The sequence below is a fragment of the Gymnoscopelus microlampas genome, assembly GCF_963454915.1.
Source record: "Gymnoscopelus microlampas genome assembly, chromosome: 4".
NCBI classification, from domain to species: domain Eukaryota; kingdom Metazoa; phylum Chordata; class Actinopteri; order Myctophiformes; family Myctophidae; genus Gymnoscopelus; species Gymnoscopelus microlampas.
Genome location: NC_139941.1, coordinates 34,690,690 through 34,714,507, shown reverse-complemented (window position 1 = coordinate 34,714,507; position 23,818 = coordinate 34,690,690). Strand labels below are relative to the sequence as shown.

At 40.4% G+C, this 23,818-nt stretch overlaps 1 protein-coding gene across 2 annotated transcripts; it reads right to left on the bottom strand.

Annotated features, from left to right (window-relative positions):
* Positions 1-116: 116 nt before the first annotated feature.
* adam28 (ADAM metallopeptidase domain 28) lies at positions 117-19,142 on the bottom strand. Of its 2 annotated transcripts, XR_014600571.1 has the most exons (23): positions 18,982-19,142; positions 16,027-16,115; positions 15,714-15,790; positions 15,312-15,390; positions 15,041-15,117; positions 14,242-14,425; positions 13,833-13,895; positions 13,274-13,345; positions 12,533-12,702; positions 11,462-11,543; positions 10,219-10,352; positions 9,012-9,189; positions 7,775-7,864; positions 7,226-7,421; positions 6,807-6,912; positions 5,801-5,960; positions 5,182-5,262; positions 3,822-3,915; positions 3,513-3,612; positions 3,238-3,349; positions 2,512-2,607; positions 335-1,437; positions 264-280 (listed from the first exon to the last, which is right to left on the bottom strand). XR_014600571.1 is itself a non-coding variant. In XM_084054085.1 (22 exons), the coding sequence occupies exons 1-22, from the start codon at positions 19,037-19,039 to the stop codon at positions 1,405-1,407; spliced, it is 2,331 nt and encodes a 776-aa protein (XP_083910211.1). In that variant the 5' UTR covers positions 19,040-19,142; the 3' UTR covers positions 117-1,404. The 2 variants fall into 2 exon arrangements, 1 of the variants encoding a protein (XP_083910211.1); XM_084054085.1 differs by having other exon boundaries at positions 117-1,437.
* Positions 19,143-23,818: the final 4,676 nt, after the last annotated feature.

Sequence of the window (23,818 nt, the reverse complement as noted above, 5' to 3'; positions counted from 1 at the left end):
TCCAGACTGTAGAATCTCATGACCCAGATCACTGATGGGTTTCTCAAAACCCGCAGGTTGAGCCCCAACAACGTATGGCCATTGTTTACACAATTCAAGCAGATGTCAACAATATAAAAAATACAATAAAAATGTTTTATTACTTTTGAAAATGTTTGAAAGACGGCATCATTTCAACAGCAGTTTTTACAGAAATCTCACTGGTCTCTAGGTCTGTTTGTGGTTTAGTGATGCTGCAACACTTAACAGTATGTGATGCAAAGATGTGAAACCTGTATTGCTGATTTGTACAGTATGTCTTGTTACTTTCCGTTATCTATATTTGATGTGAAACGTGATATTTTGAACTATACAATCCCTTTTTATTTTGTGCAGTGTCTTGATCTGAATCATACAATACTCAGCAAGGATAAGCAACATAATCAGAGCTTATTTACATGGAGGCCATTAGTAACGAAGCTGAAAAGCAGCTCCTGTAGAAACTGAATGGGCAAACCCACTCACTAGCTCGCAGCTGCCCCACTCAGTAGCTTTTGTTGTACAGAACTGGTTCTATTTTGTGGCTGTCGGGCAGAAACCTCTTATCCCCATATTCTAACTTGTTGTGTTTTTTCGTAAATGTATGTCCTACTTGATCATACTACAAAGTATCAAAAGTAGCAGATCCACAAGCTCGAAGTGCAGCATGAAGCAACACGTTTTGAGCTTGTAAATCTGCTACTATTTTTGCATTTAAATCCTGAAAAAAATGTTTTCGACATGGGAGGTTTCCACCCGACAGATGATTTGCAAAGACTTTGGAGCGTTTATTCCGCACCGTGCTAGATATAGATGCTGCTTGCAGTTACATCATAGAACATTACAGGAGTCTGTAGGATAAGGCTTATCACAGGAAAGTATTGAAAAGTTACTTATTTTCTGTGACAAAGTATCATTTGCAAATACAGGTATGTTTGAAAGTGCAATATTCTGTAGCATGGCAATACAAATAAATTAAAAAAAGTTTACAAAAAAATATGGCTCATATTCAGGACCAGAGTTTTTCCAGCAAAACTCCTGACCTTACAGTACCAAAAATAGAGGATTTTTAATGCCTCATAATAAGCAGTACGCAGTGCATGGCTCACATGTAACAATGTAAAGCCCAACCTTTCTAGTTTGCCCATCCTGCAGTCTGCATATCATTGGTACAAACAAACACTCCTCAGAAGAACAATTCATACTTTGTCATACTTTGGAGCATAAAGTAGGCTTTAGACATGAATGCAGAGAAAATGGCGCAGGAATCTTGGTTGTGATGTAAAGTCTCAATTCTTTTCATTCTCTGCCTATCCGGCAGGCTTGTGTTAGCGTGGTGTTGGATGAGACTGAGAGCTTTGTTTACTCTTCGTTTCCCACTGGATATCATACGTTTGGTGGAGGTACCGGTCTCAGACCCTGTAGAGAAAATAAAAGGTTTAAACTGTCTGACAACCGGATTGTTGATTGAAGCTTCCATCTTAGATTAGATTGGACTGTGTCAAACTAAATAAAACAAAACAAAATTTCTGACAATGGAGTGAGATGAGTCATTATCTTTTCCCCTAATAATCAAGCTGATATTGGCAACTGCTACCTTCAACAGGAGAATGACTACACTTGGCCCTACACTCTGACACGGATGGGGAAATGTACTGTGTGTACATATGTACAGTATGTGTATGCGTCCTTACCATCCTATATATCAGAGTAATAGCTCAGGTAATGTATTACTAAATACTGAGTGTAAAATGTTTGTGATACAGTGATTAAGTAATATTCATTTCTCTAAACAAAGATCTCTGCACTTCTCTAGTTCTCGTCTCATTTATTCTGATGGCACTCCTTCCCAAGATCACGGTTTGCTTATTGGCATCATGGCGCCAACCGTTGTGCTCCCTACTGCTGATTGCTGATGTGATGCTACTACGAACTACGAACAGAAGCCCATTCTACTGTCGCTGTTGCCATGGATAAGAGCATCGGTTAAATTCCATGAAGGTACATGTCAATCTAAAATCCGTTACTCAGTGGTGGATAGTAACAAGGCACATTTACTTGAGTACTGTATGTTTGGATACTTCTGACTTTCACTCCACTACATTTCATAGACAAATATTGTACATTTCTAGTATTTCAAACATGGAGATAATAGCCGATCTACAAGCTCACAACGCGTCGCGATGCAAAGGATTCTGAGCTTGCAGAACAGCTATTTTCACTTATATAGATTATATTTTTCTTGCTACATTCTGCCTATATTTCAATACAGCAATGCATTGATATTAAAAAGAACATTGTCTTTGTTTTTTTAACATATTTGGCATTCAAAGGCATACACTCCAGTACTTTAACTCAAGTACAACTTTGACTGAGAAACATTCACTTGTAGCCAAGTAATATTTGACCAGGATCATCTATACTTTGACTCGAGTACTGGGGTTGAGTACTTTGTCCACCACTGATTAGTGATAAATCAGTGTCACCATTTACCTGACGTGCAGCCATGTAGTTCTGGCCAGGAGGCTTGGGTCTGTTCCCTGCTGGAGGGGGTGGGGGCGGGGGTCCTTTAGGTTTATGATGATTGCTCTGAAATGTCATAACAGGCCATACCATCACTAAATACACAATCACATACTCTCAGGTATATATATATATATATATATATATATATACCAGTATATATATACCAGTGTTTCCCAAACAGTGAGTCGGGAGACTCGGGCCCATTTTTAGATCGAGCAAATATCCCTATTTAGTTTTTGACATATTCTTTATTTCAATTCTTATTTTAATTCTTATTTATTCACAAGAATTTGATACATTTAAAAACAAAACAAAAATCAAAGATATTCCATAAATAAATAATTAAAAACCTAAGGAGTAGTGAAAATAGACGATCTAGAAGCTTACAAGGAGTTGCATCGATTGGCTATTTTCACTAGTTTGGGTCAAGGGGAGACATCATCAGATTTCTCTTTTGGGTCTTGAGCTAAAATGTTTGGGAACCACTGCTGTATACCAGGCAGCAAATGTAAAGAGAACACTTGAGTTCACATCACATGGATGCAACTGGGACGTATCATCAGCTACAACACTGATGATACGTCCCAGTTGCATCCATGTGATGTTTTTCTTTATCTGTATACCAGGCAGCAAATGTAAAGAGAACACTTCACTTGAGTTCACATTTGACTGTCTGTGATTATGAAAGCTTACCTGTGCTGCAGTGCTGTGGCTGATGACTGGCCTTTGGTGTTGGCTGATGACTGGCCTTTGGTTTTGGTAGAAGCCTGGGTTATCCACCGCATGTTGCTTATTTGTGCGTACACTGTTGGATGTGAGAGAAGGATTTAAGGTAAAGGGGTATGCCTAGCTAAATCTTAAAATGTTTAGCTTAGTAAAAGTAAAAATACCCCAAAAAGTGTACTTAAGTACAGTACTTGAGTAAATGTACTTAGTTACGTTACACCACTGCTGATACCTTCACTTACGTTGGTAACACTGGACTTTGTCTTCGTTTCAAGAGGATCCCTGCAGCTGTGCCAATGGCACCTAGAAGCAACAGTGCAACAACACCGCCGATAATGCCGTCTGCACAAAAAAGGAGAATGCATTAGTCAGGTACATACAATTATTAATTTATGTTTTTATATTTAACCACCTGTAGGCTGCTACTATACAGTACTGAGTATTTAACAGTTTTCAACTAGTTGCCACTATGCAGCTTTCCTTGAACAAATGACCTAGTTGTTGAACTAGTTAAGCATCTTGTCTTTTTTAGTGAAGAAAGTGGGTCTTACTTCTGATCACAGGGCTTAGTGTTCCATCACTTGTATCACAGTAAGGTGACACCCAGCCGGGCTCACACTGACACAGGTTCTTGTGATTACACACCTGAGAAACAAAAAGTGTAGTGTAGTGTGTAAGAGCAAAGTCAAAATCCACTACATCAGCAAAGACGGGGACATGGTACTGTAGTTTAACCACTTAACCACTGAGCCACTTGATCACAAAAAAAGTAAATTGTTTTAAAAATAACCAATCTAACTAGTAGGTTTTTTTTGCCAAAATCGGGATGTCAGGGCAAAAGTGGAACCCTAACAAAATATGCATTTCTATAATGTCACATATTGTTGCCTTATATTCCATTGTGTACAGCATGGGTTTTCAACTGGTGGTCCGTGGACCACTGGTGGTCCGTGAAGGTATTGTGTGTGGTCCCTGACCATGCATTTACTAATGTAGGAAAGTGAAGACTTGTATTTTATTTTATCGTGTCTGTCTGTCTGTGTGTTTCTATGTGCAGGGCGTTGCTGAAAATGAGCACTTGTGCTCAGCTACTACCCTGGGTAAATAAAGAACAAAAAAAAAATCGTCCACTAGTTGAGAAACAGTGCAGTAAATTACCTGGTGGCATATAATGACGTGTCAATGTTGTCAGTTACTGGGAAGTCAGATGTCAAGAACTTCCACAGAAATTGGAAGATTAGAATATCAAGGGAAATTGTACCGGATTGCATGGTTGAGTCACCATTATTAGGAAATGTTCCCATAATCAATCGCATGTGTCTACTTGCTAATACATATGTTGCAATAAATCAGTTAACATGAGTTTAATATGGAGGGTTAAGAGAACAGAATAAGGGCAACCATGGGAAAGGAATAGATCAGTGGTTCTCAATATATTTTGAGCTCTGGACCACTAGCATGTCTCAGTTAAATAATGACTGTTAAGGGCTTGATTTAATTCACCTCGAATTAACAAATTAAATTAATCCCTTAACAGTCAATATTTAATTTCAAGCTTTTTCCCCTACACCACGCCCATATCCCCCCTCCCAACACAACAGTGGTCCCCAGGTCAGTCAGGGTGGTGGTCCCTGTTTCATAATCAGTTGAAAACCCCTGCTGTACAGTGTCAAGGGCCGTTCACACAGAGCACTATAACTACAGTATAACTATAAAAAAATATATTGTTTTAAAAATCCTCAATAAAGTCCACATTACAACTAATATAACAAATACAATGGTGAATGATATAGCTATAGTTATCGTTATAGGGCTCATTGTCTCATCTGTGACATCAAATTCCTGTGTATTTTTAGTACTTTGAAGTGAGAATGTTATTGTGATCAGACTGGAAAATGTCAGTGTACTTACAGCATGGCCTTGGCATTTGGCTGAGCAGTTGGTAGCTCTGTAAGCTGTCTGAAGGTCCACGCACTCATTCATGTTGCATACCTTGAAGTGGAGAAACAATGTCATATTGGGCTGGTTAGTTAAGTATGTGTTTTGTATTTTGCTGCAAGCCATTTACATTTTCAGCATTTGGGGCAGCAGTGGCTCAGGAGACAAAAGGGCTTGGGGTGTATGGGGGGGGGGGGGGGCTTTAAGGTATGAAGGGACCTATTGATTGCCAAACCTCCAAGTTTGTAAATGACACCATTCTTTATACATGGTGTGATTGTTGATTAGACTCATTTATTTGACTCACATCTGACCTGCCCAATGCAGTGTGATTGGTGAAGGGGGGAAAAAGTTAACATTCCCCACTGACAATTTGATTGGTTATCGACCCAAACGGACAGACACACACGGAAAGTGTAATCCCTTTGTCCCGCCAACCCACCTCGGGTCCTCCGGAAAAGAGACAAAAATGTATCACCAATATACTATAAATATACTGTATATATATATTTATACAATATCTTCCGCTGTGATCCAGAGTGACCTCAGTCCAGGATAGTTTTATCTCAAAGAAACTAAGTGACCCTGTTACCTTTCCCTCTCCACATTTGCTCCCAGCGTCCACTTGTCCATTGTCAGTACTGGAGTATTCGTTGAAGAAAGCAGCCTTGCAGTCACCAAATCGAACCATGCGGCCGTAGTTTGGACTATCATTGCCCCTGGAGCAGAAGAGCTTCCCGCACATCACGTCCCTACCATGGAAACAGGGAGGGCTTTTGTCAGTACATTCGCACTGAGCTAGGTAGGTCTACTGCACCAAAGGTTCTCAACCTTTACAGTCTATATGTTCTCAACCTGTGGGCCGGGGCGAGGATACTGCAAGTGGGCCCCCAAATAATTTGCAAAACATATTTTAATGATAATTCAACATTTATATTTTAAAAAATGTACAAAGAAAATGTGTTTTTTCTTTAAAAAAAATAGTTTTCATTATACCAACAAATAGGTAAATACTGTACAGTTCCATTGATCCAAGCAGAACACAATCAATTGTTTGATCATTAAAATAAACATGCTCTGGAAATGCAAGCAGGCCCACCCATCTGACCACTTAACACGGCAACCGAATGGCTGTTAAGTGGTCAGATGAGCTTTTGAGATTTTTGCAAGTGGGCCCTGATCCAGAAAAGGTTGAGGTCTACACATTTATGAAGAAAATGAAAATGATTCCCAAGTATTATAATTGTGATTATCAACCACAGTTACTGGTCTACATCTGTACATATCTAAAGGGAGAATTTTAAGACTTTTTGAATACCTCTAATAAAATATTTATCAAAAGAATAATAAGACCATTACTGTGACAGAACTAATCAACAAACTATCCAAAAACAATTGTCAAATATTACCAAAGAAAGAGGCAAAAATAAATAAAAAAGTAGCCACAGATAAATGTTTTCAATATGTATCTGTGGTAGCCTACTTAATCAAACAAAATGTAATGCCTCAAAAGTTTGAGAACCACTGCTCTAAATTAAACGTTTCAAGTATTACCAGTATACCATTTTCTAACAGCATGCCATGATGGTGGTACTCACTGTGGCTGACAGGGGATATAGCTGGTGGGGGTCCGTCTGCAGTAGGCATAATAGAGACCTCTGGTGTTGGCACTGTAGCACGTCTGACGACTGCCCTCTATAGCAGCTGTGGTCAGGAAGAGCAAGAAGAAGAACATTACTTTATTGCTGTGCCGAGACAAGAAGTAGAGGTCAAGGCCATCATAAACAACCACAGCAGGCGTCTCTCTACAGTGTCTCCCTCTCAGCTGTCTTTGGCCAAATGTATGTGTGTCACTTGTAGAAAATAACTTTATTTATTACAACTTTTCACGCTTTCACTCTTTTACACAAAGCCTGTGCATTTTAACCAAACATAAAAAGACAGTACTAAAAATACAATCTTCAAAGACATTTGAGGAGTTCATCTGTGCAGGTATCTAGCTCTATAGGATGCTTACCTGGCCCATACATCCTCATACACTGGTCAGGTCTCTGTGGACATTGGCCATTGTAGCAGTAGCCTTTTCCGCCGTCGCAAGGTAGGCCGTTCACAACAAAAACGTCCTCAGGGCAGGTAGCATCCCTTCCATTACAGTACTCCGGCAGGTCACAGTCATCCTGCGTCTTACGACACTCGCTGGTCGTAGATAGGATCTGAGGAAGGTTTAGGAGTCACGCCAGGGATAAGTCTTTACTCTTATACATAAATGATGCCCCAAAGAAACCATAATAAACCTCATGTTGAATTTGGCTCTAGGCCTACTCTGGATAAAACATTTAAGAGCTTTTAGGGTTGTGTTCACTCTAAACACTGAGTGTGTAATACACAATTGCGCCACCAGAGAACAGTGTTGTCAAAGGAAGTTGAAGCAGTGTTTAAAAAAAAGGGCATGGTGGATAAGATCTTTATGACATGATGCTTGAGGGTGTTAATACCCACCCTAACGTAGAAGCAAATTAGCCACCATGTTAATGTGGCCAGTGGAGAGATGTTATGAATATCTCACCTTGCAGTCTTCACAGCACTCTCCCACAGCACACTGTGAACCTGCGGTCAGTGTGCAGCTGGTGGCGTTGCAGCATGGGTCAGTGCACTCCTGAGTGAACAACCAAAACAATCATTAGGTTGTTATTTTCATCATGCTACAATATGAGCCATTACCAAGTCTGTTTTCTCCTTTAACAAACCATGTCCCCAAGTTATTAATGCCCCTTTGTCTAATTCTCCTCTGTAAAGTAAGCCATACTTAAAATTTGTCAATTAGTCAATTACTTGGAAAATTCCAATAATTTTATGATTCTGTTTTTTAGAAGAAAACTACTACACTTTCCAAATTGTTTTATCTTCCAAACTCTGAAAGGAAAATAGTATATTGTATGTACCACGTCATTTTCCTTCAAAGTGAGTAAATTCTTGTGGTAATGGAATGTCCTCACACTCTTGTAACAGGTCTGGACAGCTGCAGCGAGTATTTGACTGGAATGCATGCATCTGATCACATTTGATTACATTTGGGTAGCCCCAGCCGAGGGCCCTTGCATTCTTGCTGTTTACTCTTATTCAGCATTTGATTACATTTTCTTTTCAGATTCATGTTGTGATTTAACCCCCAGAGACTTCACATCAGGAGGTTTGAGTTGCAGTGTGATGTACGGTAGATATAGAGGCTTGTTGTGGAGATGTGTTTGTGCATGTCAGGAATTCGCTGTAGCTGTTTCCAGGAGGCCTCTGGGCAAGATAAATAGGCAAGACTGAGCAGACAGAAATCTTAAAGAGATTACTTAAAAATTGCTGATACAATCTGAAGCAGACAGTTACAGTCAAAATAAACACACCTAAGATTTCTGCCATTACACACTATCTTAATAATACAATATTTCTTCATATACCTTTAGTAGCACATCGGACCAATAACATGTACAGTACATATCTACATCCTAGGGCCCCTGTCAGCCCAGGGCCCTGGACTTTTCCCTACTAGTTTTCACCCATATTCAAGACCCCTGCAGGGTAGTGTGTCGCTGAACCGGTACGCAGTTAGAATTGTTACTCCCTATAAAGCAATGTTAGAATTTAAGCTCACGCACTCTCTCTCTCTCTCTCTCTCTCTCTCTCTCTCTCTCTCTCTCTCTCTCTCTCTCTCTCTCTCTCTCTCGTGATCTCTCTGGATAAGAGCAACATAGGATGCTGAAAGACTAAAACATACAGTAATAAATGCCTAAATGCTCTGATTAGCTGTTTACCTCTAGAGTGCCACAATCGCACTCCTCTCCCCTCTCCAGAAATCCATTCCCACATCGCGGAGGAGCCACAACTTCTTTGTAGTCCGGCTTGTCCAGCACACACTCAGGGGTCCGTGAAGTCAGAAACTTCTCATAGTTGGCACTGCTACAGCTACTGAAGGACCTAGGAATGTCATAGCTAAGAAAAACAACAACGTTGTCACCATGGGTTTTTGCTGTACAAATGTTTTGTTTTTCATAATGTCTCATAAATGCTTAAAAAAATGGTTATGCAAAGGTAAAATGAATTTCCAAAGAAAAAAGGCCAATTTCTGCACTCCTTTTCACCTCTGCATTTATTTATTTATTTACAAAGGTTGATGTCTTAAGAACGTGTGCTTTAATACAGAGGCGAAAAGTCTGTATAGGAATGTACTTTTTTTCTTTGAAAATCTGATCTTTGGTGGATTTGATTCCCTGCACCATGGAAGAGCCAGTGGTATCTACTTAAAACGTAGAACCAGGTGCTTGATTAAAAAAAAGGGCAACATACAGTACACGTACATAGCAGCAGAGGCAGACAGTTTAACATGAATACCCATTTTCTCACAAAAAAAACTGTACCGGTAAGTGGGGAAGGGAATGTGTTGCTTGCGACCATCTGTGGGCCGATGGGTGTATTGGTTTTAAAATGAGGTGTAGCTAGGCAAATTGTTTCCGCATTGCTATTTTAGGGAGAGTGAATAAAGTAATAAAGTCATTGTGCTTCAGACCAGCTCTGACCTGGTCTAAAGTCTGGCACAGTATTTCCTTGCTATAAAGAGTGCATTGGGAGTTGTGCGGATTCACAACTCCACGGACCTGTCCCTCACAGAACAAGAGTGCCACTGTAAACTGTACTTTTCTTGTCAGGCTGTAACAGGCATTGGCCATCTTTCCTCAGCAGAAAACCGTTCACTTCTCACCATCATTTAAATAGCAATGAGCCAGGTGCAAGTGCACCTGGCTCCTAAGGGGAATGGGAGAAGACACTCTGATTGGTCTAATTCATGTAATGCTCCAAACATAGACATGACTAATTCAGAGGATAAATAAAATCCCCTTTGTGCCTTGTGCCTTACTTTGTGGCCAGACTATCTCCCATGCCATTTAACTAGCAAAATTGGAGATAGACATGCGTCCATGATCACATAAATGGGGCCCTTCGTCTTGTTTCCCCCTACAGTACCTGAGTGCTGCCGCCATAATGCACGTGTCTCCGGAACAAGCACATCCACTGGAGTCGTCATGGTTCATACCCAAGTTGTGGCCCATCTCATGGGCCAGCGTCGCCCCTATAGCGATGGCCCTGTCGTTGTGATCCTGAAAAAAAGTAACCAAACAAGCCATTAGTCAATGACTTCCAAGCCAAAAACTAGTTTAACTGTTATGAGAAACAAACTGCGAGGTTCATCTTGTATTCCCTATATAGTTAATTGACCATGGTCCCCCAGGGCTCTATACTTGGCGCCTGTTTTCCCACTACACCACATCTCTTAGCTGTAAATAGCCGATTTACATGCTCGCAACACTGCACAGATAATCAGCCATCAGCTTATTATTCATCATAAAGAGCTAATAGCTTGACTATGTTGCGACTACATGACTATGTCCAACGCAATGCTCAATTTTAATATCACTCATTGTATTATAGACTATATTGGATGATATTTTTTGCAATCTAACCCCTATTCATGTCCTGTGATCTGTAGAACTCAAAGTATAGCTCCTGCTGTTTTGTAGTGAGACTTGTATTATGTAGCCGACCAAAAGTCTGTTTCTGTTCTTGATGTTTCTCCCCACCACTAATATACTTCCTCTTCTTATTACAACACATTGAGGATGCATGCTGAGTTAAAATAACCATACAATTTTTCTAAAACGTCAAATTGTACAACTGAAGACATTGTACAAACCCCAGTTTATTAACATAACTTCTCTACTTTGTAAGCTGGATCATAAAAAACTCTTTAGACTCTGTGATCATTATTCGTTTTTTTTAAACACTCAGACAAGAGTTCATGTTCATGTACAGCAAGGTTTAGGATGGGGAAGTTGCTACAGGGGCAAGAAGAATTGCACATGCTCAACTGTTAGACTTGGTCACAAACACTCCCTCTAGGGCTGCACAATCTATCAGGTAGTGATTTCAGTTTTAGTAAATAGTAATACAATATAATATCTAGCAATGTAGACTAATTTAATTTAATTTACAATGCCAGTGTGGTATTGTAAATTACATGGTCAAAATGTTTATAGAAGTAGGCAAGTAGCATACAGTTTATGTAAGTAATCTAATTTGTTTCAGAGCAGCTACTAATCACAACAGCTGCTAATCCCAATCAATAATCGTTATCACAATACGTAACAAAGTAACATCACTGGATTATCAGTAACAATTGTTGCTGAGTGAGTTCCTTACAGTAGCCTACCTGTATTATCCCAGATGAGTGACCTGAGCAGAGGGTTCCAATAAAAGCAAGTCCTACTGTTGATCCTTCAAAGTCAATACCACTGAAAAACGGAAATGGAAAGCACATTATCTACTGTTGGAAGAAAGTAATACCTCAATACCTCAAGCTTCTATATAAATAAATAAATAAATAAATAACATTTCCACCCACAGTTATTGGTTGATTAAATATTAATAGACGTTGCAGGGACCCTGGAACAAAATCTTTTCAGATGGGGGGTCCGCGGCCAAAATACATATAATTTTGGGGGTCCTTGACATGAACATTTTGAAAACCACTGATATAGCAACAACATACGGTTTTCAAAAAACAGTTACGCTTTAGAAGACATTTGTCGATGCATTCCCGGATTGAATGGGTTAACGTAAAATTGTTTGTGCAAAGGAGGCTAAGGAACAGATAGTGTAGTGGTTATGACCCCATGTCTCTGGGTGGGCTTATTGCCTTTCCTGGCCTAGAGTCGTGTCTTCTCTCCTGTACCTCAGGGTTGGAGTTTTGTAGGAGCCAGTGTGAGCTGAGCTCCCATAAAGAGGGGTCTTTAGCTCCCATGACGTCTGTGGGGGGGTCGCTAATACATTAACCAGCCATGTTAAGTGGTCAGATGGGTGGGCCGCGTGCATTTTCAGAGCATGTAACTTATTTTAATGATCAATCAATCGATTGTGTTCGGGCTTGGATTAATGGAACTAATGTAGTATACTTTAAGTTCCTATGTATCTGTATCACAAAGAAAACGTATAATAACTAATAATAATATATGTAATTTTTTTCATATTAAAAGGATAACCAATTAGTCACCCCATGGAGACTTGAATTCATGGATATTTTTTTGTTTTTGTCGCAGCCAATAATTTGATGACCAGCGAACCGGTAGTCAGTGAGCCGAAGGAGACTCTTTGTGTCTCCTATACCGGAACTGCTGCCGGTAGAAAAAAAGTAATTTTTGGAGTGAACTATCCCTTTAACGTTATATTATTAAAACACAACATTATGGGATCCTGGTAAATGTCATATTCAAACTAGGCTGACCTGATCAGGTGTGCGTTGTCATGTTTCTTCCTCTTCACCAGGTTGCTGTTCCTCCAGTTGTTGAAAGCATCCAGCGTGGATCCAGCAGGGGCCACAACGCTGATCAGGTCCCCGTTGGACCACACCTCCAGACCCACCAGGGCGATGAAGGTGTTCAGAGGTTTGTACACCTGCAGCCATCACCCAGTCAGAGAGAAAACATATATGAATACTGTACATGAGACAACATTAATGTTTTTTGTCTACTGTAGTTCCACACTATAGGACCCAATTTGTGTTTTGACCATGCATTTCAGGACCTAATTATGAAATTATATGTTATTTCAATTTCTGTTCATGTTGTTGTCACCACTCAGGTCTGTATGTGACATGAGGCTTTTTTGCACCCCATCTGTGTGCAAATCCATGAGAACTCAGGCATAGAGAGTAAAACCTTTGGTATGAATATGGCAGAAAGAAAATACATCTGAAATGGATGTGACACAAAAATACTCATTATTACAAAAATTATCATTGAGGTTTTACTGACTGCAACAACAAAGAATAAGCTAAATGTGACAAACACTAAAAGCTTTGTTGGAAATGTGTGGTCAACATTCATATTAAATCGAATCTAAATAGCCAGTTCCTCAGCAGCATTCTGACGTACATTAGTTCACGGGTTACGGCCTGTCCTACTGTATAAGGTCTGATTGTGCTTTGGGAAAATCTCCCCTGTGTTTTTTTTATGACGTAACTCACCATATTGACGAAGTTGACTACTTCAAATATCCTCTTTCGGAGTTCTGCTTCATCTTGCCGCAACTTTTTGTACTGCAACATAAAGTCAACACGTTAGAGTGACCTCATTTCCTGTTTCGTATGTCTTACTCACCGGCCAACGGTTTGATTCTTCAGACAGTAGTACACCATCATATGATTGATCTGATAGGTGGTGTACTTATTAAGGCAAAAGGAGGTTGAAGATAGGAATTTTAAGACTAAAAGTTTAACATTTGTTTGTTTTAGTCTGCTTAGGTGGCAGATGGGTGTGTGGTTTGCCACAGGACAGTGCAACGAGTTCCTAAGGTTTATGCAATCAGAGTAAAACATCTAAATGTCCGTTTTCTGTGACTGACACATGAAACAGTGTGAAAAACTCCATCCATCTGGTGTGGCAAACAGGATAAAACAAAATGCACTAAAAATGATTTGCAGCTCATGTCTGACTCAGGACTGATAACAAGCATGCAACCAAATACAGTCTGGCCCATGTCTGATAGCGACATTGTCTGAGGTGGTAACATGAAGCTTATCTTACCTCGCGGTTATCGGCAACCAGGTAGAGCTCAATGTATTTCTGCTTCTGGAAAATAGACTGACCCTAGCAGAGGAGCAAATGCAACAGGTCATGTTTAATAGTCCTGTGATATCAGAGAACAGACACTGATAGTAGTACTAGTAGTATAATCATAACAATAATTTGTATTATTAATTTGATTATTATAATGCAATTTTGAGATGAATTAAATTAAAAGTAAAACATTTAAACACCACCTCTAAAGTTAGACTATAATATAGTCATTACATTACTGTAAAGTAAATACATTAATTAGTTAAACAAGGTAAATAAACAAATAACAAGGACATTAATTAAATAAGTAAACTCAATTAATACGTAAATAAAATTAAATAAGGATGTAAAGTAGATGAAGCGCTGAGGTTTTTACCCCGAATCGCGAGCGGCTGCGGCCTGTCGGGGGCTCAAACTCGTCGCTCCAGCTGGTGTTGGTGACACCACACGTCATGGGCTTGGAGCTCTGGTTATCATATTTCATTACTGCATGGTCTCCCGTGTCCTCGCCAGACAAGGGCTCAATCAGGTAGCGTTGCGCTGCTGTTTTGAAGTAGCCCCTGAAATATAAGATATTGTATATTGATATTGTACTTGAGGGGATTCCAAGGGGTCCTCAGCACAAAAAAAAAGTATAGTATCAAAATCACTTTAACCAATTTAACCCTAGTAGCCATCTACAAGCTCACAACGCATCGCTTTGAGCTTGTAGATCTATTCTCAAAAAATCCTGAAAAAAATATGGAATATTTTTAAAACACTTTAACTACACAAATCTTGTATCTAACTTTTTTTCAGATGGCAGTTAACGGGGTCCTTGACATGAAAAAGAGAGAATCACTGCAGTAGAGTGATTAAGAACCGTGTCTCAGGAACAAATGTACCCCTGTGGAACCCATTCTCTGATTCAAGATTCTATAGATAAAAGGCATGTAGTAGCATGCATCAGCAGTTATTTAACTTTCCTTTACATTATGCCATCTTGTCCCATTGTTGTTGTTTTTGTCTAAGTGAAGTTGTAATGCTTGTGTAATGCCTTCATTATTGTACAGCTTAACTGGGAAGTAAATGTCCCATATATAGCAGTAATGAACAACTGAATTGTATTATCTATTATTTAAAATAAGGTGTAAGTTGTCAGAGATATATGCTGTATTGTAAGTGTGGGGCCTCACCTGAGTCCATCACAGGTGCTGATGCTGACTGTTGATTCACTATCGTTCACAATCTTGCCATGATAGTAGCAGTGATCCTAAAAGAGAACGTGATTAGTGAATGATTGTCATAAATGGATTCATTTGACTGGACAGGTCTCTCACTTGGAACCATCCATACGTGTACCATCATGGAAATCTAAGGTTCCATTCCATCTATATAGAGAGTAAACTTGTAGATTTGTTTTGGCTATATTGGCTTTTTAATGTTCCCTGGAGGTAGGCCACTTACAATGTCAGTAGGAGTTGTGGTGACTGGTGTGTTGTCTTCCCGGTAATAGGTTTCACTGTAGTCTTCACCAAGTAATTTTCTGAGAATTACACAGACAGAAATGGACAGGATGGTCACGTCATGCCAGTCTGTAATCTATTCTTAAGTTGACATTTTTGTCTGTGTGAGAACCAGCCTCACGTGATGTGTAGGATGTGTTTTTTTGTGTGTCTGGGTTAAAGAGGAGCTGTACATTGTGATGTGCAAATCATTTGTTCCACTCTAGTGTGTGATATAGCCTGACAGACAGGCTAGTCAATACTAGACAGACAGACAGACAGACAGACAGACAGACAGACAGACACACAGTAGAAAGGATACAACACAAATTAGATTTTACAATCCTAATCAGGTATGATTTACCTGTTTTTCTCCAGATGCATCTCAATGTCTTTGCCGTCCACCTTCATGGCATATTTCATGGTTTCTGGCCTGGAGGTCTGAGGGGGAATCATAACAAGGAACTATAACTACATAGTCTACATCCGCAATGCTGATTCAGCATGAACAATTTTGGTCAGGAAGTTTGGTCTAAAAAGCTAGACAGAAATCTTGTGTGTGACCTTATGCCATTGTTGACCACATCTCTGTTCTTATGTCAACCAACCGAAAGGCGGACAGTGGTACTATTGAGGCAAAGCATGTATGATTTACTGTGTGACATCTTTTATTTTACCTCTGCATCTCTCCTTTGCACTGTGTGCAGTCTGATTGGACGAACCAACTCATAGTTTGTCACCCCCTCAAGCTCAGGGACAATACTCACTGTAGGGAGAGAAGACACACATGGAGAGAGGAGAGGAATTAATTAAGAAAGAATGCTATCACCTGAAGCCACAAAGTCATCATGACCATATTATAAGATCTTACAAGATTTGATATCCACAATTCAAGATTAATATCCACAATTCAAGATTTAACTCTGCTGTGCATTCATTTAATTTGGCACTGCCTATAGAACACATACAGAAAAGGCAATTCGACAATGTTACAGGAGTCAGTAGAATTCCATGTTGGGAAAAAGGACACTTTAACAGAACAGTTGGAATCAGTCATGGATATGTTCTTTTGTAAATCTCCTCATGTCCATTTGACCAACAGCCTTTCACATGAAGTTACACCAGATTGTTGAAACAGCAACAGTTTTCATACCAACCTGACATTCTTTAGACAAAATGAGAGTGCTGCTAAACTATGTACCTCTGGGGTGTTTCGGCTGGGTGCCCCACAAACCCTGAGGCAACCAAGCCTATAATTATGTCCTTTCCCATTGTCTGTGCCCAGCAATCCATCACACATTGCAGTGCACTGTGTGTACACTAACAACACAGATGTGGACGAAGCTCAGTTATGGACAGTTTTATTACAGATAAGGGATCCATTTACAGTTTAAGGAACACAGGAATTTGTGTTGCATTGTGACTTTATCTCATATAAGATATGTTTCTGATGTTATTGTCCTACAAACGGAAGTAACTAATTTCCATGTCCCATGAATAATTATATCTAGACTAACAAGTAATGCACGATCCATTTCTGTGCCAAGTCTGCCTACAGTTCTTTTGGCGTGACAGGAAATAACCTTTGAAATAATTCTTCAGTGCGACTGCAGATGCAGTCAAACTGCTCTTTGTCTTTGTGGAAAACAGTTGGATGCCTTGTTGTCAGGGACATTTGCATCATAAAGATTTAGAGGGGAGGTAGTATTTTGCAAAATGTTCCTGCACTCATTTTGTCACATTGTTAAAATTAAGAGCAACATGATGATCGGTTCAAACAATCATAACATTTTACTCTTACCTCCACTGTGTTTCACTCACTGCCATGATGCCTGAATTTCCCTCCAGGGATCAATAAAGGTCTATCTTATCTTTTTTTTTTTTTTTTAAGATATTTTTGGGGCTTTTTTTTGCCTTTATTGATAGATGACAGTAGACTGACAGGAAATGGGGAGAGATATGGGGGGGTGACACGCAGCAAAGGTCGTCGGGATCGGGAGTCGAACCCGCGACACGCTGTCAGGCTGGCATTGCAGCCTAGGGTGCCTGGACCGCCACGCTGCGGCCCAGGCCGGTCTATCTTATCTTAACAAGACAGCTGGGCTCATGCAGTCTTTAACATACAGTAGTATCTAATTATTATCAGTTCCTCTCCATTTTGTAACTGTGCTTGGTAATCTGATGTCTTCTAAAACTCGTCTCTCCTTGCCATATTAGGATTGTTTTGATATTGTGTCATCTTCACATGATGTTTTACAATACATGTTATGCAACCTAAACGTTTGCAAAATCGTCTCTGTGAACATTCATGTCTTTCTGACTCATCTTTACCTGCCGTGGTAATGTACTGAATGTTTTGCTAGCCCCCTGTTTATCTCACCTTTCTGCCTGGTACATGGTGGAACCTATTATACCGTAGGAGGAGGTGTGGCTTTGTTTTGCTCCAAAGGTCAGCTTCAAAACGGTGTCACTAGAGTAGATGCATGCGTGCTTTGGAATGCAGCATATTTACAGAAGGTTTATGAGGCATTTACAGCCCAATAGGAAATGGGATGGTGGCCTGGTGGTAACATCCCATGTTCAGTCATGTGTCCTGTTAAAGTGTCCGTGAGTCCTGAGCTGCTACTGTACCTGCTCACACTTTCACACTTACACTGCATATTGCATATTTGCACTGGACTGAATAAGACCATTAACGAAATATCTAAAGTGTAAATGAAACCCCAAACCACAATGGCAAGAGGGAAGAGGCATGTTACCCATGGACCCTCTCTCATAACAAGCATGGTGTTGAGAAAATCTGCGTTTCACTTTAACATTTTAGACTTCCGCACCAAGACTGACTTGAAGACAACAGTGAAACAATCTTAATTTCATGGGTTACCACAATTGCAGTAAGGAAAAACCTCAGTGTTCTGACAATATTCCTATGATTCCTTGAGACAACCAGCTGTATAGACTATATAATGACAAATGACAAGGTGAGAGAAGGCAGATCATGTGCATGTTGAACATGCTGTGTCATGACCTGTTTACACACAGGCACATTGGGCAAAGAATTGGGTAAAAATAAAGCTTTGTGTTTGCCTGCAATCACAAGCTTTGTGATTGCCTAAAACCTGCCTGCAACAGTTTTTTTTTTGAGCAGCGTAAATAGTCCCTTGAGTCACATGAACTGATTTGCTCTTGTCATATTTTACACAGACAGTAGATATACATTTATATCTAAAACAAATCATCATCAACACAATATATTTTATATTAGTTATACTCCATCTTCTCTGTTAAAATGGGAAAATTAAAATATGTCAGGTCATGTTTTGGACTTAAACTTGTTCATTTATTCTTGTTAGTATTTTTGACCTGTCTTGTCATGCTGCTTGTGTTATATGTCTGTGTTGTCATTGTTGTAATTGATTTGATCAAATTAAGAATAATAATAACAACATTATAATAATAACTTGTCCTTTTCTCCCTAAATGTCTCTTTCCAAGAAATCCATCTTAAAAAACGTAAACGCATGTGAGCATGGTTTCACTGAAGAAACCGCAGAGAACATGGCTACCTGTAAACTGTTTAGTTATGAATTAGTCATTGTGTTGAGTGCAGCCAAAGAGTATCCAGTGACTTACCTGAAGGCTTGAGTAAGGTTACTAGCATTGGGATCCACAATAGGAGCGTACGTGTCATTGTCAGAGTGCAGACAGTGACTGCAGGACAGTGTCTGAGCCTTGGCTGTACCTGTAGTTTCGTCGGGGCAAGGCCACACCTTTGCTGGCCGTCCTCAGCCTGTCACAGCCAACTTCCTCAATGACAAAGAGCATGCATACAACTTCACATGACAGGCTGCAGCACGCCCACTATTCTCAGGAAGCAGTTAAGTTGAACTAATAAGGGGGGCTGGGAAATTTATGTTTCTCTGATACAGCCTACTTCAACTATTTTTTTGCTTGCGCCCAGAGCTTTGGCACATAGGCTAGTATACTGTAGAAAATGCACTTTTAGACAGCCTTTTTAAACATTGAGTAGCAAGAAGACAAAGTGCAAGCAACAGATGGCAAGAAAGTTATCGATTTTTACAGCTTAAGATATCAAGTAATCTGTTCCTACCTTGTCACTCAATAGAATTGTCTGAGTTACTTCTTCTTTTTCTTCTTCTTTCTGTTTGCTATGCAATAAACCCATGAGTCAGCAGTTTGACTCAGTTTATTTGCTCATTCAGGAGTTTCACACAACACCTCAGTTCAGTACTGGTCACGCTATCGCCACACAGTTTCAGAACGAGCTCTGACAATTCACGATCCATGTCAAATATAAAAGAACCGAGCCTCATCCTCAGCAGTTTTGATGCTTGCTCACTCTCTCATCCTCCCCTCCCCACCTCGCTCACCCACTGAGTGCATGCTTGGACTACAGCCCAAAGCACAGAGAAAGTCTAGTCAAGAAGACAATAAGGCCAATGTACAGGCCCTGTCAGTGGCCGGGCCAGGACATTTCAGGACATGGGGTGAAATGTGTGCTGTGTCCTGTCTTGACCCATCTAGCGATCCACTACTGGCTTACTTCTCTCTGTTCCTGTGTGGATCAGTGGCTCTTAGGTGGAGTAATGTACTAGGAATGTGTGTGTGTGTGTGTGTGTGTGTGTGTGTGTGTGTGTGTGTGTGTGTGTGTGTGTGTGTGTGTGTGTGTGTGTGTGTGTGTGTGTGTGTGTGTGTGTGTGTGTGTGTGTGTGTGTGTGTGTGTGTGTGTGTGTGTGTGTGTGTGTGTGTGTGTGTGTGTGTCCATACATTATATGTACTGTACGCCTAGAGTTACATGCAGGGCTCAAATGATGTGGGAACTGAGCCCCCATGACATCTGTGGGGGACGTTAATACATTACCAAGAACCACACAAATAATACATTTTCAATGTAATGATGAGTCGCATGTATGTTGAGATAAGATAAATAGGCTACAAGAAAAATGGTTCTTAAAAGAACTGAATACATCATAGCTCTGTTGTGTTTATTCATTCACTTAATCCTGAGTCAGGGTCTGGGTTAGCGTATCTCTTTCTCTCTCACAGGAAAAGTCATCCATAAAATGATTTGTCATGTGAAAAAAAAAAGATGACTGTTGAGTTTCTTTCTTGGTATATGAAGTAGACTAGACAATTGCGACATTTCTAAATTTTTATGATGTTCTGAAATTGTACCGTGTACCAATATACAGTACTGTATCTGATATAACTATCCCTTACGCCATTAAACTATGATGAGAGCCTATGATTGTCATGATTGAGAAATAGCAATGGCATTGGTAAGGATGATGATGATTGTATGATTATTATTGTGATTTTGAACATACAGTATTGTAGATGTCTTTGGGGCTGTCAAGCAGCCTCTTCCTATCACATGTGAACTCACTTAACCACTTAAACCACAGCATCCCTATTCTGGGGGAACTATTCGCCAAAAAATAGCAGATCTACAATCTCACAAAGCGTAGCAACGCGGCTTGTTGTGAGCTTGTAGATCGGCTATTTTTGGCTAGAGAGGGAAGAAAAGAGTGCACCAAGTACAATGCAACTCAGGTCCATTTTTAGTAAGTATTAGAGGATTTAAGCAGTCAACTAGAACTACACCTTGAGACAACAGTCAATTCTGGTCTCAAAGAGCCAACTCCCTTTATACCCATTCTCGCCTAGCCTGGTAAACCACCCCGGTCGCGGAAATCACATGATTTCCACGACCGGGTGGTTTACCAGGCTAATTATCATCAGACCAGATAGGAATATGCACACACATAAAAAAACAAGAACAAAAAACAGCTCCTACACTGCATGCTCCAATGTCAATGTACAACAATCGGGCCGTTACTAAATAGGCTCCTCCATACTGTATGTCTCATATAATGTGCAATGTAATAAGCCTGATTGATTTATAATCTGTTGTGCGACAGAGTATAAATGAACAGGCTGACTGTATCATAGACACCAACAAGAACATGACCAGCAAAGGAGAGCACAGATGACGTGTTAAACACATTGAGGACATTGGGTGACCGTGACATAGTGTGTATGTTGTGAATTTCGGAATAGTGTTCATACGCAACACCCCCTGTATGTGCACCAATAAAAGCTTCTCATAGGGCTGTTAGAGCCGCTATGATGCTATTCTCGGACAAATCAAGGCGACACATAAAGTTAAACATTAACTGTCGTCAAAGTGCCTCTCATGTAAAGGTATGGCACCCCCGTATCTTCAAGATCAGCTAACACAGGGAAGCTGTCAGAACCTTCGCTAAAACATCCTCCCTTCTGGCTCCCAAACTATGGAATTAGCTCCCCATTGCAATTAGAATTGCAGACTTTCTCCCAATCTTCTGCCGTAATCTGAAGACTCACCTCTTCAGACTCCAGACTCTTCAGCCAGTAGCACTTGACGACCTTGCATGATTATGCAAAGGCTAAAATGTAACTTAGATAGCATGTTATGTAGACAGATGCCAGGTCATTGTTGATCCTATAGTGTGTATAGTTTCAATGTAGGCTGATGATGGTTTTCGTATGTATACTTTATTATTAGATGACTATTTCTATGCATTTGATGTATTATTGATGTATTATGATGTATTATCTTGTGTCCTTGCTTACCGTAAATTGCTCTGGATTAAGAGCGTCAGCTAAATGCCTAAACTGTAAACATGTAGGCACACCAGAGGACACAAACAATGGACTGGCACTATGCCATCTGGGAATGTGGAGCAGCAACCTCATAGCATCATTGTAAGCCACTCTGAGGCGCCTCTGCATACTCCTCACCCTGTACGAATGCCAGAGATGAGCCATATACATAGACTCTAAACAATGAACATTTAACATCAACAGAACACATTTCCAGAGCAGCATATTGGCCTGGCAATAGATTTGACAACATTGTCTGTGGATATATCTGTCGTCCATCATATCATCAGTGAGGGGACATGACCAGTTCTAGTTAAATAATCTGTTCTAATCTTGGTCTAATAACTTATTTTGTCCTGCACCAGCGCTAAAATGGATGTGCATAACATTTCTGTGAACTTCAAGATATTTTTTGGGGCTTTTTCTGCCTTTATTGATAGGATAGTAGGCTGACAGGAAATGGGCAGAGAGATGAGGGGGAGATATACAGCGAAGGTTGTCGGGATCGGGAGTCGAACCTGTGACACGCTGTCAAGCTGGATTACCAACATATGTGGTATGCGCCTGGACCGCTAGGCCAGCGGACGCCCCCAGAACTTCAAACGTTAAGTTACTAGAGGTTCAGGCCACTACACGGCCCTCACATCTAGAGTTCGGACCGCTGCGTGGCCCTCACACCTACGCTGCACCGCCGATCACACTGATATGCACATATATGGAGATCTTTGTATCTGTCAGTCCATGTCCCTTTTAGGCCCATATTTGAAGATCCCTGATGTCATCAGTATATGCCCATATATGGGCATGGCCCCCCCTTTTGCACATATATGGAGCTGACTGATTTGTTTGCGCCACATTGACGCCACATTGAGGTTAGACAACACACTCCATTGGGCGTAGCTGCATTTGGAACTCCTTATATGGTTATTGCTGAGTCATTGTGAAATTCTTACTTACTGCCTCTGTTTAGCACTTCTGGAAAAAACACATTTTAAATCTTTGCATTGGGTTGTAGGACAAACTGACAACCCTTTATTTAGAACAGAGATGCACATACAGTACTAGAAATAGGTTTAACACTATGACATTCACTTCCTCCACTGTGTGGGTGATGGCCATAGGGTGATGGCTCTCTTGTGTGGCAAAGTCTGTTGTGTGTCTGTGGCGGGCGCGCATATATACGTATATGGACTGGAAACGCCCAATGTCTGATGTCACAGTACACAAATCAGCATTAGGGAACAGTTGACGTCAGCGCAATTTTTAGGCATAGGTTTCTGGTGTGTGTGTGTGTGTGTGTGTGTGTGTGTGTGTGTGTGTGTGTGTGTGTGTGTGTGTGTGTGTGTGTGTGTGTGTGTGTGTGTGTGTGTGTGTGTGTGTGTGTGTGTGTGTGTGTGTGTGTGTGTGTGTGTGTGTGTGTGTGTGTGTGTGTGTGTGTGTGTGTGTGTGGGGGAGGGTTGTGTGTGATGTCAGACCAGAGCTCATGCACACACGTCAGAGCTCATACTTCAACACGTCGCTTTGCACAAATTTGCGGAAATCAACAATGTGTGTATGTGTGTATAAACAGTAGGCCAATGTGATGTGTGTGTATACACACACACACACACACACACACACACACACACACACACACACACACACACACACACACACACACACACACACACACACACACACACACACACACACACACACACACACACATACAGTACATACATACATACATACATACATACATACATACATACATACATACATACATACATACTGAGACAGCCTCTGACTGCTCAACTAGTGCCTT

Coding starts and splice junctions, on each gene's coding strand:
- adam28 (XM_084054085.1), bottom strand. CDS start 19,039: ATGACACGTACGCTCCTATTGTGGATCCCAATGCTAGTAACCTTACTC. Junction 10,353..11,461: donor ACTCATCTGGGATAATACAG/GTAGGCTACTGT, acceptor ACTTTTTTTCAG/GATCACAACGACAGGGCCAT. Junction 7,865..9,011: donor GCGATTGTGGCACTCTAGAG/GTAAACAGCTAA, acceptor TTGTTCACTCAG/GAGTGCACTGACCCATGCTG.